At 36.8% G+C, this 18,401-nt stretch overlaps 1 protein-coding gene across 8 annotated transcripts in view; it reads left to right on the top strand.

Annotated features, from left to right (window-relative positions):
• The window catches only part of RAPH1 (Ras association (RalGDS/AF-6) and pleckstrin homology domains 1), a 108,730-nt gene that overhangs the window by 39,814 nt on the left and 50,515 nt on the right, over positions 1-18,401 (top strand). For 6 of the 8 annotated variants that reach the window (XM_086719354.1, XM_086719349.1, XM_086719348.1 and 3 more), the window contains exons 3-5: positions 2,618-2,723; positions 3,500-4,005; positions 16,556-16,636. In XM_086719354.1, coding sequence (XP_086575480.1) covers positions 2,618-2,723; positions 3,500-4,005; positions 16,556-16,636 — 693 coding nt within the window. The remainder of the gene's footprint in view (positions 1-2,617; positions 2,724-3,499; positions 4,006-16,555; positions 16,637-18,401) is intronic. The other 2 variants (XM_086719350.1, XM_086719351.1) reach the window with 1 other exon arrangement.

Raw genomic sequence — 18,401 nt, 5'->3', positions numbered from 1 at the left:
CCTTTTCTTGGAAGAAGGGTCATACATAGCTTTTACAAAATTCTCATGATACTTCCCCCCACCCTGCCCAAACACCCCAAAAGAGTTAAAACCCATACTACTTGGTTACCAATTTCTTGGTGTCAAGGAGTATTTCTTACTATTTCCCTTGTTCCCCCAGCACTGTGGGCACAGCAGATAATTATAACAAGTATCTGTTTATTTGAACTGGTAAATAGATGGACTCCTAATATGTCCTCAATTATATTCAAGTTCTTTTACAGAAAATATTATCTACCTATTACTTTTCATTTCCACTGAGAGAAGCATTAGGACTTAAATTGCAGAACTGGGTTTGAGGTTGAAAGAATTTCCTGACAGTTTTGTGAAACTTTGATATTTCAAAGTTTCATATGATAGCTTTAAAAACTGGTTGGACACTATCTGAATGGATTCCTTTTATCTTGAGACAAGTGAATAAAGAAGGCGCCATTCTAATCTAATTCCATGATTCTACAAAAAGACTATCCAGCATTCTTTTTGTATTTAAAATCTATTTGATTTTAAATAGAAATTAAAGTTTTAAAAGACTATTCCTAATATTTGCAAATTTATTTACATAGACACTAACTACTGACCTTTCCCCTGAATTTCTCTGTTGTAAGCATCTTATATTCTTTATTGTAGAAAGGTTAGAGAGGAAAAGTGTCATTTAAAGAGTTAGCAAGATAACTTACAAGACACTGTCCTTAAGTACAGTGTAATTCTAGACTTATAGGCAGTATCACAGCTGGATTACATTTTGTCCTCCTCTTAATAGAGTTTGAGAAGAAAAAGGATATTCCGTCGTTGTTTGAAGTTGTAGCCACTCTCTGTTGAGATCTTAGGTCTTAGAACTTCTGGGGAAGATGGTGGAGTAGGAAGATCCTAAGCTCACTTGGTCTGATAGATACAACTAGGTAACACCCACATCAGTGTAAATGACCCAGAAAATGACCTAAAGACTGGCAGAACAAACTCTCCGTAGCTAAATGTAGTGAAGAAGCCACATCCAAGAGAGAAGGAAGGGCAGAGACATGAGGGAGGGGCATCCTGGGTGTGGAGAGGGGAGAGAAGCAGATGCTCACATGAGGGACCCTGCATGAGGAAGACATATCCCCATACATTTGGCTTTGAAAACCAGAGGGGCTGAATGTCCCTTCTTATAATCAGTGGAGCTTAACACTTAGAACTTTAAAATCAGGGGGCTTGGCTCTGGGAGACCCAGAAGGGCTAGAGGAAACTGCCCATGAAGAGGCAGCACAACAAACAGCCCCACTGAGATAGAGCATAGAAGCAACAGTTTGAAAAACACTTGGGGTAAAGGAGAGGAGGATTTGTTTATTAATCTCAGAAATGTTAAGGGGGACTCTGAGTGGAAAGACCAAAAGTTAGGAGTGAGAAAAGTAGGAAGCACAAAAGCAGTAAAATAAGTATTTTTATAAAAATAAGTCAAGAGATTCACAAAATAAAAGGATGTAAAGTATGACACCATACACCTAAAACATGAGGGGGAGAGGAGTAAAGAATGGGTTCAGGGGCACCTGGGTGGCTCAGTTGGTTGAGCGTCCGACTTCGGCTCAGGTCATGATCTCACAGTCTGTGAGTTCGAGCCCCTCATCGGGCTCTGTGCTGACAGCTCAGAGCCTGGAGCTTGCTTCAGATTCTGTGTCTCCCTCTCTCTCTGCCCCTCCCCCCTCATGCTCTCTCTCTCTGTCAAAAATAAATAAACATTAAAAAAAATTAAAAAATTAAAAAAAAAAAAGAATGGGTTCAAACTTAGGTGACCATCAACTTCATGTAGACTGCTATATACAGAAAATGTTATATACAAACATAATGGTAACCATAAATTAAAAACCAGTAATACATATGCAAACAATAAAGAGAAAGGAATCCAAGTATATCACTAAAGAAGGCCAAAGAAAAAAAGAGACAAACCAAAATATAGATTCTAAACTATAGAGAACAAATTGATGGTTACCAAAGGGGAGGGGATTGGTATAATGAGCACTGAGTAATGTATAGAATTGTGGAATCACTATATTGTACACCTGAAACTAATATAACAGTATATATTAACTAGAATTAAAACTAAAAAAAACAAGTTTTTAATAAAAATAAATACAAAGAAACAAAATGATCTTGGATTTCACTCATTTTGAGTCCAGAATTTTGCCTTATCTTCAGGGTACTTCATACCAAGAATGAGACTATGCTGGACCAAAAACAAATCCCTTTGAGGAAAGAGATAACAGAATTCCCTGCATTGTTCCTTTCTATTTTTTATCTTTCCATGTCCATATTCATACGCTCAGATTATAATGAATTTATATAAAATGAGTTCATCACTTGAGGTATTCGGAATGATACTCACTCTGAACTAGGATGGTCTTAAATGCCTTAAAGTAAGCATGTATCTAACAATTGAAAAAAAAATTATAGCCAAAATAATATGAAAAACAATTATACTTTTCCTTAGGACTAGAAGGATTTTGGTTTTATTAACTATTCTATGAAAGTTCACCTAATCAAACTTTATCTTTTTTATAATCAAAGCCTGAAAATAATACAACTTATTAAACTTTCTTTTTTAAAGAGCTTAGATTCTGACAAGCCCATGGAACCAGTAAAAAGATCTCCTCTTCGTCAAGAAACAAATATGGCCAATTTTTCTTATCGCTTCTCCATATACAACTTGAATGGTAAGATGTAATTGGAAATAAAATGTGAAACAGCATACTAAATTATATAACGTGGAAGGAATGCAGTTACAGTTCTGAATAGCTCAATGTAAAAACTACATGCATAACTTCAGTAAGTTGGTATATTTCTTGGTTTGTGCATTTTATTACTAATTGAAATGATCACAGAACAAACTGAATTGGAACATAACCAAAATAGTTTTCTAGTGATTAATAATTTGACCAGGTACATACTCAAGTTGTATTTTCATTGAAATAAAGTCCAGTGAAATTACCTGTTAGTTTTTAAATCAGCTCCTCTGGCCTTTATTTAATGTATTCTGCCTAATCAACTTTATAATATTTGGAATTGACATCGTAATCTGCAGTTTTTTTAGGCCTTGTATTTTTCCTTCTATGCTCTCAACTCTTCAGGTATTAACAGCTCTACCAAGGCACTGATCATATTAACAGCATATAGCCTACGGTAAAAAGTTGGATGGGGGATGTGGTTAAAACCATGGGACAGTATATGATTTTTGCATTATTTTTATCTTTCAATTCATAATTTTATTCTCTGCTGATTACTATAAATCTTAAAAGAGGGACTATTTGCTTCTAAAAATTTCTCTGAATTTAAAACAAAAAACTCTTAGAAATATATATTTGGTAGGCTTTAGGCCCAATAGGATACATTTCTTTGCTTCTTCCCCTGCATTCATTAGCAGATTTATAATAGAATGTATAAATTCTCATTCAGTGTGATCTGGACACATCATGTATATTGTTTATTGCAGAAGCTCTGAATCAGGGAGAAACTGTGGATCTGGATGCCCTGATGGCCGATCTTTGCTCAATAGAGCAGGAGCTCAGCAGTATTGGTGCAGGAAATAGTAAGCGTCAAATCACAGAAACAAAAGCTACTCAGAAATTACCTGCTAGCCGACATGCATCAAAACATGGCACTTTGAAAGGATTGTCGTCCTCGTCTAACAGAGTAACTAAAGTGTCACATGCCAACTACTCCCTGGATGACATCACTGCACAATTAGAGCAGGCTTCCTTGAGCATGGATGAGGCTGCTCAGCAATCTGTACTAGAAGACACTAAGCCGTCAGTAACTAATCAGCACAGAAGAACAGCATCAGCAGGCACAGTGAGCGATGCTGAAGTGCGCTCTATTAGTAACTCCTCTCGTTCTAGCATCACCTCTGCAACGTCCAGCATGGACTCATTGGATATTGATAAAGTAACACGCCCTCAAGAACTGGATTTGACACATCAGGGGCAGCCAATTACTGAGGTAAGTAGATGGTACTTTTTTTCCTGGCATTTTAGTACTAAAAAAAAGGAGGAAATTATATTTTTTTAAACGTAGTTTTAATTAACTATCTTTTTTTTTCTACATTTAAAATTTGTCAAGGATCCCTCTAAGCTAAGTTTTCAAATCAGACTACAGAAGGAATATATTACCAGATACAGCAGTGTCACAATAATTAAGAGAGTTTCTTCATTTTATTCTTAGGCTGTTTGAAGCCCTTGAATTAATATCATTTGTTTCACATGATTTAAAAACTTGAAATGTGATTTATATTTGATGCCATTTTGCAAAGCTGTTATAGTTGTTAAGCTGATAATAGTTGCTTTTAATGTATGTTTATTATAAAACAACTTATGAAAAAGATACCTATCACCACTGTAGTCCTCCAATATTCTATTTTGTTATCAAAGAGTAAGTGTACTGTAGTGAAAAAAGCCAATGGACTTGGAATCATAAAACTTGGTTCCAAGTGTTATCTTTGCCACTCACTACCATTAGGACCTTAAATGAGTTATTCAACCTCTGTGGACATCAATTTCTCCTAAGTAAAATGGAGCTAATAGCACAGGGTGTACTCCTCATATGGTGGTTCAGAGAATCAAAAGGGATAATATATGTGAATGGATTTTTAAAAGACAAAGTTTTTTGGATGTGTTGGGGCAAGAGTAAGAAATGGATATATGTTAAAATGAGTTTAGCAAAAGCTGAGTTTAGTGTAGGTAAATTCTTTATTGAATATTTTTGTCAAGAAGAAGGCAATATGATTACACGGTAAACAGCAAGAAAGAAGAAAATCACTGTGGGCAAAATAAAGCCAGCCTTCCATTTGGTTTCTGTTTACAATGCTCTCTACCACAGGGTAAAATAATCTATTTGTGAATAGTCAATACTAAGGTAAAATCTTGGCAAACATGATTTAAAGAATCACAGAGAAATTTAAAATTTACACCTATTACTCAACATTATTGATTTTCCCCCCATTGATTTAATTCATTAGATTAATTTCTATCAGTAACTCCTTGTACCCATTAATGTACCTAGCTTGTTCTGGGCACAGTGCGGCATAAAAGAAGCATGGATCATGGTGGTTTGGAGATAAACTTGAGTTTTATTGCTTGTAAAGAATACGTACATTATATCAATCTAAAAAATAAACTTTGACTTATTTAAAATGAAGCTCATTTAAGTGGTATGTATATTATATAGAGAACTTAAAAATTGATTTCTGTCTTACGGTATTTGGGGATTATATTTAGCACCGGCTCCATTTATGTCTTTTAGATTTACCCTTTGGAATATGAGCAATATTTTATTAGGGCTATGCTTTCTTGGTTATTCTGTGTTTTATATATTGATATTCCTTCTTTCTAATCAGGTTATTTTGAGTTGGGTCAAGATGTATGTGGTCAGGTTATGAACTAATCATTAAGTATCTTTGTGTTTCATCTGTAAAAATATACTCATTATATAAATTCATACAATAAAATGAAAAATGAAAAATCCTCTCCCAGCAAACTCTTCAAATGTGACCTTGTGGCATTCATAGGCAAGGATGCCTGTGTTCAGTAGTATCATGTTTAATGTAAGACTTCAGTATAAAGTTTGGTGAGTAAACCAGGAATAAAGCAGGGAAAGAGTTGAAGCCTTCTCTATCCAGCCTGTTCTTTTGCCTTGCCTGGATGAGTAGAAAAGTGGTTTAGCAAATCTGGAACTTGTTTTAGTGCACTTTTTTATGGATCTAGTCTGTTCTTCAAATTAAGAAAACCAGTTGAGGCTTACTAGATCCCAAACCCATGTATCAAATTGTCCCTACACTCAAATACAATTTTTAAAGCATATTTTAATTACATTTGCATGCATGGAGTTTAAAGAGCTCAATAGTTCTGTGAGGGTTGTTACAGAAAACAGTGCTACACATGTGTACAAACATGCTATATTCTCTCAGAGGTTAGAACTGTCTGCTCTTTTAGCTGATTCTCAGGGTATTTACATCTATATCATTAAATCTATACTTCTATTACTATTTCTTGATTTATTATAGTTATATGTGCTATCTTCTGACTTCTTGTTCTGGAAGATTAGGATTTAGACAATTCCTTTTTAGACAGCTCCTTTCCCTTCTCCCTTCCTATCCTCCCAGTGTATTTTGGTTGGGATACTATTCAGTGTTTGTATTATCATGACTGTATACATGCAGTTTGGTGCTAAATTCTATATGCCTGTCTTTTCTTCCTTTCTTCCTTTCTTCCTTCCTTTCTTTCTTTCTTTCTTTCTTTCTTTCTTTCTCTCTCTCTCTCTCTCTCTTTGTCTCTCTCTCTCTCTCTCTCTTTCTCTTTCTCTTTCTAAAATTTTTGGGAGAGATAGGGAGCAAGTGAGAGAGGGGTAGAGAGGGGGGTGGGAAACAGAGAATCCCAAGCAGGCTCTGCAGTGTCAGCGCACTGCCCAGTGTGGGGCTCAAACTCAGGAACTATGAGATCATGACCTGAGCCAAAATCAAGAGACGGACGCTTTAACCCACTGAGCCACCCAGGTGCCCCAGGCTCTATGTGCTTTTATTACATTTCCTTTCTGGGACATTACATTTTGCTTACCTGGAATTAAAACTTGTCTTTAAGTTTAAAAACATACAGTTTTTTTGTATGTTTATCACTATTTCAACTCCAAACTTTCCCCCAGTTAATTAAGTCTCTTGGTTCAAACAAAATTAGTGTTCTGTTACTATCATCTTAAAGTTCTTTGTTGTCTTTTGCAGTCTTTGCTGTAGGATCATTCTTAGGTCTTTTCTCTCAGGTGGGTGAGCTTCTCCAGAGAAGATTCTTCCATTCTCCTGCATGGAGGGCATATGCTTGGCTGCCAGTGCATTAACAGCCCATTTGAGAAGGCTTGCAATGTGAGGTGGTCCTCAGTGTTCAGTATGTGAACTTCTGTCTAATCCCTTTAGGTCAGGATTTCTCAACGTTCACTACTAACATTTTGGGCTAGATAATTCTTTGTTGTGGGAGCTATCTTGTGCATTGTAGGACATTCAGCAGCGTCACTGACATCTATCCACTAGGTGCCAGGAGTACATACGCCTAGTTCAGTTGTGACAGTTGTGACAACTAGAAACATCTCCGGACGTTGCTATGTGTTCCCTTTAAGGCAAAAGTTCCCCTTCAAGAATGACTTTTTTTTTTTTAAGTTTATTTATTTTGAGAGAGAGAGAGCACGCACGCACACATGATCAGGGGCAGGGCAGAGAGAGAGAGAGAGAGAGAGAGAGAGAGAGAGAGAGAGGATGCCAAGCAGGCTCCACGCTGTCAGCACAGAGCCTGACATGGGGCTTGATCCCATGAACCATGAGATCATGACTGGAGCCAAAATCAAGAGTTAGGTGCTTAACCGACTGAGCCACACAGTCGGTGGCTCAGAGGGGTGATTCTACTTAAAGAATCACTTTAAGTAGAAAAGGGTTAATAGCAAGTCTGAGCCCTTATTTTCATGGGAAACAATCTTGGGTGTTTTCCTTCTCCTGGCATTTTTTTTTTTTAACTAGAAACTTGACTAATAAATATAGAATGTTTCCAGGTAATATTGTTTATTGCAAACTGACTCCTGATTAGTGAGTGCATATGGACTGGGAAGTAACTATGAGTAAACTATAGAAGCCTATGAAAAGACACAGTCCTTTGTTTCCCAGTGTGCAGTGTGTCAGTTTTGTAAGTGAACATAAATACATCCCTTGAGGGATCCTAGAACCTATACTCATTGGCTGTTAAAATGTACTGCTGATTCATGTGGAGTATGAAGTTTCCCTAAGCCAGAGTGATTTCTGTACTTACCTACATGATCTCTGTCCTTTACAATGGTGTGTCCACAAAAGGCTCCTGGGGGACTGTATAATCCCTTCTAAAGATAGCATGTCTCATGCTAGCATGCTTTGTCTTTCTACAGAACTAAGTAAACTTAGTGCCAAACTATGGTCTTTTGGGTCCTATAAGTGACTGTCAGTCTGAACTTGAGACCACTGCTGGTGGGCGAGTAAAGGAAGGAATCTGGGAATTAACTGCTTTCTTAAGTATGCTTTCAAGTAATCCTCCTGCTTTTCTTCCCACGATCATTTCTGTTGCTTCTGGAGACTTTTGAGGTTACATGATGTACATTGGGTTGTTCCTGTGCTTTTCTCCAGTGCTGGCTCAACATTCAGCTTTCCTTGGGTCGATGAGTTGATTACCACTCAGCCAAATGCTTTCTGGCTTCCAAAATTTTGTCATGGCTTGTGAGTTTGTTACTAATTTTTTTTTCAAAAGCAACACAAGGGGTGCCTGGGTGGCTCAGTCAGTTAAGCATCCAGCTCTTGATTTTGGCTCAGGTCATGATCTCACAGTTCATGAGCTTGAGCCCCCATGTCCGGCTCTGTGCTGACCGTGGAGTTGCTTGGGATTCTGTCTCCCCCTCTCTCTCTGCCCCTGTTCCGCTCCTACTCTGTGCACACACGCATGGGCTCACTTGCTCTCTTTCTCTCTCTCAAAATAAATATTTTTTTAAAAGGCAACAGAAAAAAAAAATCATTTATCTTTGTTTTAGATTGATTTGGGGAAGGAGTGGATGCATATCATTGACCATTCCTTCACAATCTCTTTCTCATGTCTATGGTCTCTTGACATTGGAGTACCCCAAGGTGCAGTCCTCAGACTACTTTTCTATCCAAATCCAGTCTTGTGAGCTTAAGCACTGACAGCTCCCACATTTTAGTACCCTATTTCATTTATCTAAGACGCACCTGTTCCCCACATTTTAATCCCTCTAAAACAGTGGTAACTGGGAGCTATTTTGCACTCCCCCCAGGGGACATTCAGCAGTGTGTGGAGACATTTTTGGTTATCGCCGATAAAAGTGTTTTACTAGCATGTAGTGGGTAGAAGCCAAGGGTATTGCTAAAATCCTACAACACACAGGACAGCCACCACAGCAAAGAATTATCTAACCCAAAATTGTACCGAGGCTGAGAGACCATGTTTTAGAAACAGGTGGCATTTGTCACTCACTGTCAGTGAGATGGCAAATATATTCTGTGTGAAGTTTTCTTTTGACAGTTCCTGATAAAGATCAAGAAAGTACCAGCATTAAGTCATCTTAGACTCAAAGAAATACAAGTGTCTTTTGCCAGCACCTCCACCCTGACCTCCAGGCTCATACATCCTATCTCTAATCAGTATCTCTATTTGGACATCTAATTGGTAGCTCAAATTTAAGTCCTCTAAAACTGAAATCCTGATCTTTTCTCCCAAACTAAAAGTCTGGGAGAAAAGTCTTCTCCGTCATAGTCAGTGGCTCTGCTGTCCTTCTAGTGCATCAAACAAAATCCTTGGAGTCTTAGTCTACTTCTTTTCTTTCCACCCCCCATTCCAGTCGTAGCAAATCCTGTTTCCTTTACCTTCAGAATATATCCAGAATTTGATCACTTCTCATGACCCTCACTGCCACCAAGCCAACATCATTTTGATGTAGATTTTTGCAATAGCCTCCCAGCTAGTCTTCCTATATTCACCTTCCCCTTAACATCATACCATCCATACAGAAGCCAGAGTGATCCTCTTAAAAGGTAGGTTGGATTTTACCCCTCTTTTCGAACCCAAAGACTCTGTATCTTACTCTAAACCCCAGCTCCATGCAATGGCCTGCAGGATTCGCTTTCCCATTACCTCTCCCTCCTTCTCTCGCTTTGCCAGTCATGCTGCCTCCTACTTTTTTGCCAGACATCTGAGCCAGGTTAGAAGAATCAATCTGAGATTGGTATTGTTCTATCTTGGGGGCATGGGTAGTCAAAGTGCCCATCTAAAAATGAAACAATACCATGGCTTATCTTTTTGCCCTCTTGCTCTCTGAAACCAGGATAGGCACAGTACCTTTTCACATCTGGAAGAGTAAGTCTTTTTTTCCCTGCCTTTCTCTTTCCTAACTTTTGTTGAAATACTGTGCTTTATTTATTTATTTATTTATTTATTTATTTATTTATTTATTTATTTATTTCATTTAAGCCTTCTTAGTATTTATTTATTTATTTATTTATTCCAAAGAAGACAGTAAGTAGTTCAAGTAACTGGGGAGTCTATATTTGAATTACGAAACTATAACATTTGCCACCCAGTTTTTATCAGTATCTTAAAAATAAACTGAAGCTGATTGTTGAAAAATGATTACTTCCTGAATGTTAAAGAATGCTTTAAAATAAAATATTTTCCATGGATAAACATAAAAATGGATCATAGAATAATTTCAGTCAGTATTCTTATGAAGTCTACCAGTAGTATTCATCTAGTAAATTTTTAAACTGGAATTCATTGTGGTTGAAATAAATTCAAATGTAGCCTCTTTGTATCTTAACCCATGTGAAATAAATGTTGCAGCTGATTTCCTGGCATTGTTATGGCACTTTTATTCATGTTAACTGATAAGACAATAGTTTTCAATTAGATAGCAGTTGGCAAATTTAAATGGTAATTTCATGTTATAAATTTTATATAGAATAGGGTTCATTGATAAAAGGTTAATGCTAAAACATTCCTTTATATTTATTTTTTGGTGAGATTGAAACTTTAATGATTCCTCTGAATTTGGAACTTTATACATGAAGTTGTACTTTTAAAATGAAAATGCTTTTAAGAGCTATTATTATTGTAGTTTATGGCAGATTCAAAACGTTTTATTGAATCCTACTAATACTTGATGATTGTACTATAAATATTATGATAGGAAAAAATTTCTTAGTATCTGATCTAGTAAATGAAATCTTTCCTAGATGAAATCTTTCATTAATATACCATTATAACTCGATATGCCAATAGCATATCATAGGTTCAGTGCAATAAATTCTTCCAGTTCCTTCACTTTTTAGAACTATTTAAAGAATTAATTAGAAATTTTGAGGTAGTGGAAAGAAAATTAGCAATTGTGTTTATTGTAGCACAAGGAGGTGGGGAACCACACTGGAATTTAAGTCCTGAGTTATTCTTAGCAAACAGCCTTTTGGTCTGAAGTATTAACTTGAGAGCACAAGGCTTTCTCAAACTTTAAGAGGGCTGCATATCTAAAAGATAGGGATTATTAATTGATTTCTCAATTATTGCAGCTATTTTTCTCTTAAAATTCTGATGGCTGTGTTACTACATTTGACTGAAATTTATTCACATGTACCAACTTGGGTTTAATTCCAATTTCACTGGCTTTCTGAGGTTAATAAATAGTAGAAAGAATAGGTACCAGATGAAAGAACTGCAGATTTGTTGAAAACCAGGATGAAAGTCTAGTTCTCACACTTTTCAAACACACCACCCCAATCGACATTTACATGTATACCCTGATTCTTGTTTTGTGTATTTCTTAGTAATCTGTGCGATTTTTCATCTCTATTTGATTTTAGGTCTGTTTTGTTTTTCTTTTTAGTTTTGTGTTGTGAGGGCTGGTAAAGGACCTTTTTTGAACAAGAATATAAATAGATTCATCTGTTTTTACAATGAATAAGGACTATAAAATATAAAAAATAATTTTAAAGCATTCAGACATTTACTGGTTACATAATGGCTAGTGAAAGAGGAATAGAGAGAAGAGGGGTGAAAAACAGGAAAATAATAGCCCCTACTGTATTGGGCGTTTATTCTGTATTGGGCATTGTGCCTACCATGTCTTAACACACTGAATCTGCACAATGTCTTATGGAATAGATAGCATTACCTCCATTTTTACAACTGAAGGAACTGAAGCAGAGAGTGACCAAATAAGTTACCCCAGGGTTTGAACCCAGACAGTCTGGTTGTAGAGCTCATACTGCAATACCTTGCTGCTTCATCACAGAATTGAAGGAGAATCAAGACAAGGCTAGACTGGCCTGTGCTCTATTTTTTTTTTTAAATATGAAATTTATTGTCAAATTGGTTTCCATACAACACCCAGTGCTCATCCCAACAGGTGCCCTCCTCAATGTGCATCACCCACTTTCCCCACCCCCCATCAACCCTCAGTTTATTCTCAGTTTTTTAAGAGTCTCTTATGGTTTGCCTCCCTCCCTCTCTAACTTTTTTCCCCCTCCCCCATGGTCTTCTGTTAAGTTTCTCAGGATCCACATAAGAGTGAAAACATGGTATCTGTCTTTCTCTGTATGACTTATTTCACAAAAGTATGGCCAACTGATCTTTGACAAAGCAGGAAAGAATATCCAATGGAAAAAAGACAGTCTCTTTAACAAATGGTGCTGGGAGAACTGGACAGCAACATACAGAAGAATGAAACTAGACCACTTTCTTACACCATTCACAAAAATAAACTCAAAATGACCAGTGCTCTTAGACCCAGACCAAGAGACAGAAATACAAGGGTGGAGGAAGAAAAAGGGTGAAGAGATTCACGCAGTAATATCCCCATCTTGTGGTGTTTTAGTATATTCCTGAATGTATTGTTAAAATTTAACAACTCTAAACTAGCTCTAATTTAAATGAATTGAGGCATAAATGAAATTCAGATGAAGGTTGGTGGTTTCCCACATTTGTAATAAATAGTAATGGTATTCACTTCTTACAACAGCCTTTGGAGAAAATGCTATTATCACTCTATTTAACACATGAGGAAACAGGTTAAATAGTAAGCCTAGAGTCACAATGCCAGTAAATGGCTAAGCTGAGAGGCTCATACTGGAATGACTATTCCAGCCCTAGTGTCTGCAATCTTTACTACCAATGCTGTGCTCATTTTTAATATTTGTGAAAGATGCACACACGTCAGTAAAGGATGAATGTAAATGTTTTATTGAAACCTAATGTGTGTCCACTGACTTCTACTTCTTTTTTCCAGTTGTAATCTAAGGTGTTAGCTATCAAAAGGAAGTGTTTTGTTCTTTGGTGTGAGGTCATTTCTTGATTATGGTTTGGCTCCTATATGAGATCAATGCTTTTCTGTGCACCTGCTGTTCCCCCCCCCCCCCCCCCCCCCCGCCACTCCAACACCAGCACAAGATTCTGGCTTGTAAATGACACTTCATTTTAATGTGTTATAGATTCAGTTCAAAAAAGTGGTGATTCATAACTAACTTTACTAACTTTGCAGAGATTTTTGGAGTTTTTGATTGATAGATGGAAAATTTGATAGCTTGCTAAGAAAAGTTTTTGGAATTGAACATTTTTATAGCAAAATTGATGTGTTGAATTGATTGACCCCCAGATTCATTTTTGAGGTAAAAACTAGATTTGGGGAAGATAATTTTTTGTAGTAAAGTATTTGAATATTTTGTGGAAGTGGAACCTAATATTAAATAAACTATATCATTCCATGTTCCCTTTCATCTGTATTAATGTAATGACATTTAATCTTTGCACATGTACTATTTCTACTTCTGTTGTCACTTTGCATACATATATTCATTTTTGGTGAGGATGTGTTGAATTAAAAAAATTTTTTTAATGTTTAATTTTGAGAGAGAGAGAAAGAACGAGAGCAGGGGAGGGGCAGAGACAAAGGGAGACAGAGAATCTGAAGCAGGCTCCATGCTATCAGTGCAAAGTCTGACGTGGGGCTTGAACCCACAAACCGTGAGATCATGACCTGAGTCAAAGTCAGACACCCAACTGACTGAGCCACCAAGGCACCCCTCAATGTGTTGAATTTTAATAACTAATGTTCCGTCATACTAACATGGTATATAGTCAGTCATCTCTTTTTGTTGAACACTTCAGATGGGAGGTTGTATGAGATGGAGTCTACAGAGAATAGATTCTTAACTTTTTATTTTGGCAGAGAACAAACTGAGGGCTGCTGGAGGGGTTTTTGGTAGGGGTAATGCGCTAAATGGGCAAGGAACATTAAGGAGGATACTTGTTAGGATGAGTACTGGGTGTTTGTTACATGTAGGGGATGAATCACTAGATTCTACTCCTGAAATCATTATTGCACTGTATGCTAACTAACTTGGATGCAAATTAAAATAAATAAACAAGGGGCGCCTGGGTGGCGCAGTCGGTTAAGCGTCTGACTTCAGCCAGGTCACGATCTCGCGGTCCGTGAGTTCGAGCCCCGCGTCAGGCTCTGGGCTGATGGCTCAGAGCCTGGAGCCTGTTTCCGATTCTGTGTCTCCCTCTCTCTCTGCCCCTCCCCCGTTCATGCTCTGTCTCTCTCTGTCCCAAAAATAAATAAATGTTGAAAAAAAAAATTTTTTTTAATAAAAATAAAAATAAATAAACAAATGAAGAAACTTTATTTTGAAATAATAGGAAACTTTCGAAAACTTGAAAGAATAGTACAAAGAACTCATGAAACTCATTACTCAGATTCACTAATTTTTGGTATTTTGCAACATTTGCTTTATTGTTTTTTTATATATACAGTTGCTTCCCCATACCATTTGGCAGTCAATTGCATTTATCATGCCCCTTTAGTCTTTAATACTGCAGTCTTTATTTATTTCCCAAGAATGGGGATATTGGCAATATACATTTGATAGGCCTCCCATGATAGAGTGATTGGCACGTTAGAGAATATGTTTAATGAGACAGTGTAGAGAGGGCAAAGAAAAAAGTCTTTTTTTTCTTAAGAGTCATTTATTTGTCAATTATACCTCAATAAAGAAAAAACAGTTTTTTTAAATAAAGTCATTTATTTTACTTCTGAATATTTACCAGTACTGGGCACAGTTATAGATGCCCCTCAATAAATGCATGTTGGCTGATTTTTTTTTAATATAACTTATTGTCAAGTTGGCTAACATACAGTGTATATACAGTGTAGTCTTGGCTTCAAGGGTAGATTCCCATAATTCATCACTTACATACAACACCCAGTGCTCCTCCCAACAAGTGCTCTCCTCAAAGCCCATCACCCATTTTTCCCTCCTCCCCGCACCCCCAATCAACCCTTAGTTTGTTCTCTGTATTTAAGAGTCTCTTATGTTTTGCTTTCCTTTCTGTTTGAAACTATCTTTCTCCCTTTCCTTCCCCCATGGTCTTCTGTTAAGTTTCTCAAATTCCACATATGAATGAAAACATATGATACCTGTCTTTCTCTGAATGACTTATTTCACTTAGCATAATATCCTCTAGTTCTATCCACGTTGTTGCAAATGGCAAGATTTCATTCTTTCTCATTGCCAAGTAGTATTCCATTGTATATACATACCACATCTTCTTTATCCATCCATCAGTTGATGGACATTTGGGCTCTTTCTATACTTTGACTATTGTTGATAGTGCTGCTATAAACATTGGGGTACATGTGTCCCTGTGCATCAGCACTCCTGTGTCCTTTGGAGAAATTCCTAGTAGTGCTATTGCTGGTTGTAGGGTAATTCTATTTTAATTTTTTGAGGAATCTCCACACTGTTTTCTAGAGTGGCTGCACCAGTTTGCATTCCTGCCAGTGGTGCAAGAGGGTTCCTGTTTCTCCACATCCTTGCCAACGTCTGTTGCAGAAACAGTCTTGATCTGAACAAGCTTGTGGTGGGAAATCCAAGAAGCAGTAGTCATTTATTCATGCCATAAATATTTGAGTGCCTAGGCATTGCACTAGGCTGTAAGGGGTAAAACTGTGAACATAATACACAGTGTCCTTAGGAGGTTATAATTTATAGTGTAAGGAGAAAGTGCCAGTACAGACAACCAAACAATTTCAGTTTCAGTACAGTGTAGTGAGTGTTATGATAGGAAAGATAGAAATCCTTGGTTAAAAGATCATTGATGACTTCGAGAATGAATTGTAGAATGCATTACAACTCAAAGGATGCAGACTTTGGAAAAAAGATAGATGCTAGATTGCAGGAAATTGAGAGATAAGTGAAGGGTAGTATACTATAGCTGAATTCAGGAAATTTAGCAGTGAAAAGGAGAAAACACTAGTTTAACAAGAGGTGGGTCCCTAGAAGTATTAATATTTTTCTGTCTTTCCCACTCCCAATAAGCTGGACTAGTTGAATATAGAGACTGGGAATGAGGGGAAATGAATGGGATCTAGGACATACTTAATATATATTTATTCATACAGAAATGGAGAAAAAGATGAGAAAGAGGTGTGGTTCAAGGATACATTTTAGTGATGAAAATCCTCACTGAGGGATGTGATGTTCTTAGTAATGGGGTGAAATGAAGTCATACGAAGAGGTGGAAGGGTGAAACTAGAAGCTTGACCAACTTGGAAACTGCTTAGAACGAGCTTTAGAGGGAATGACTTAGGAAGTGGGGGGAAAAGACTAATAAGAGTACTGCCAAACAGCAGTCAGGGCCCAGTTGAAGCAGGAATTGGTATTAGACTTGGTGTTTGTGCATAGCTTCCCATAGAGCTCTGCTGTCTCAAAAGTAGTGAGGTTATCCTTAAGTTATCCTTAAGTTATCAAGGGTTAGATCATCTGGTTCTTTTTTATTTTTGCATAATATAATTAAAGATGCATGCAACTTTTCATTACTATTTTGTTTCAACGATTCATTTCAGTGATCTTTTTCTCTTCCTGCATGATAATGAGACTGGCCCTTTTCCACCTCCTTTACCTATCATTTTCTTCCTTCCTGCATTTTCACAGCATGCTATTTCTCTGAGATGCCCCAGCAAGCAGGCCAAGCATCATACTGACTTCACAGAAGAACAGGCTGAGCTGACACCTGTAAGTTCTGTAAACCTGTCCGTGGGACTGCTAAAATAGCAATGAAGAGGAATGCATTCTTTAGAACTCCTGATGATGAAAACTGGTCATATACCTAAATTTTTTGAATTAAAATTAAACCAGTCTTAAACTAGCAGAAAACAAATGAGCAACTGCATGAAACAGTACAACTGAATGTTAATACGGTAAGATTATATAGGTGGTAGGGTATCTTTTATAAAGAAATTTTGTATCAGAACCTAAAGCTACATACTTTCTTTCTTACTCTGAAACTAAGGGCTTTTGTATATTTCTTAAGGTATGGACAAATGTAGCTGTTCTTCCGAATGGGGTTGTCAAGTAGAGTGACTCTTCCACACTGATGCTTCACTGAAAACCCAATTTCTTTCTTCAAAAATGTACCCTCTGATCAGTGGTTGACAAAGCTGGATGCTTAAGAGCTATGCTGTTCCTTATGGTAGCCCCTAGCTACATGTGGCTATTAAGCACTTGAAATGTGCTTAATCCAAATTGAGATGTGCTATAAAAATAAATTACACCATGGATTTCAAAGACTTAATATTAAAAATATAAATGTTAATATTTTTATTGATTACTTCTTGAAATTATATTATTTTGGATATTTTCAGTTAAATAAAAGATACTAATGTTCATTTTACCATTCCTTTTTTTTTAATGTGGTTACTAGAAAATTAAAAAAAAATTTTTTTTTTTAATGTTTATTTATTTTTGAGAGAGACAGAGACAGAGCATGAACGGGGGAGGGTCAGAAAGAGAGGGAGACACAGAGTCTGAAGCAGGCTCCAGGCTGTCAGCACAGAGCCTGATGTGGGGCTCGAACTCATGGACCGTGAGATCATGACCTGAGCCGGACGCTCAACCAACTGAGCCACCCATGCACCCCTAGAAAATTTTAAATTTTATTTGTGGCTTGTATTATATTCAGTTGGACACTGCTGCTTCAGAATCATCTATGAATAACAAGAAAATGCGAAGTTCCTGACCCCTGTCCAACCGAATCAGATTCCCTCTGACCCTCCTTCCATTTCTTTCCATCCCCTTCCCTTGCCTGGTAATAACCTAGTAACCCAGTGAATTTATTTCATAATCCACTAGTGGGTTATATCCTGCATAGTGAAAAACACTTTTCTTACCTCACCTTCAGCCCCTCCCTTATACTCTTAAGCATCATCGACACTTGCTGTAATATTTGCATTGCCATCTACTTGTTTCAGTTCTTAATTCTTCCAGTCCCAGTACCCCCATTTTATAACAAATAATATAGATCACTATGTTTATCCCAAGTGAAATTCATAGATACTATACCCTACCTACATACCTACTTTTTAAAATAAATTTAATGCTCTAATTAATACCCATGGTGGAGAATAACCAAAAAGCAACTTATAATAATGTATCTATTTCAGTTTTTAAATGTTTGACCACCACTGTATTAAAAGACATAATAACATAATCATATACCCACTTATAATTTGGATTTAAGAAAGGTGAGCAGATCAGAAGTCATTTTTTACAGGAAAAAAGGAGAAATATGGGTGGGCCTAGAACTAAAACATTTTATGACAAATAATTGCAGACAAAACATACCTATATTTGGTAATAGAAAAAGGAAAATAACCTTAACTGAAGTAGGGATAATGTGCTGAGGCTACTTATAGGCTCAAAAAAAAGAAAATGGGGAAGTATAAAATTTTTACACGAGTCTTATTTCTAATTGTGATAAAACCATTCACTATCTTACAAA

The sequence above is a fragment of the Puma concolor genome, chromosome C1 (genome assembly GCF_028749965.1).
Source record: "Puma concolor isolate L17-30 chromosome C1, mPumCon1.1.hap2, whole genome shotgun sequence".
In the NCBI taxonomy this organism is placed as follows: Eukaryota; Metazoa; Chordata; class Mammalia; order Carnivora; family Felidae; genus Puma; species Puma concolor.
Note: the sequence above shows the minus strand (reverse complement) of the source record. Positions and strands in the feature narration are given on the sequence as shown.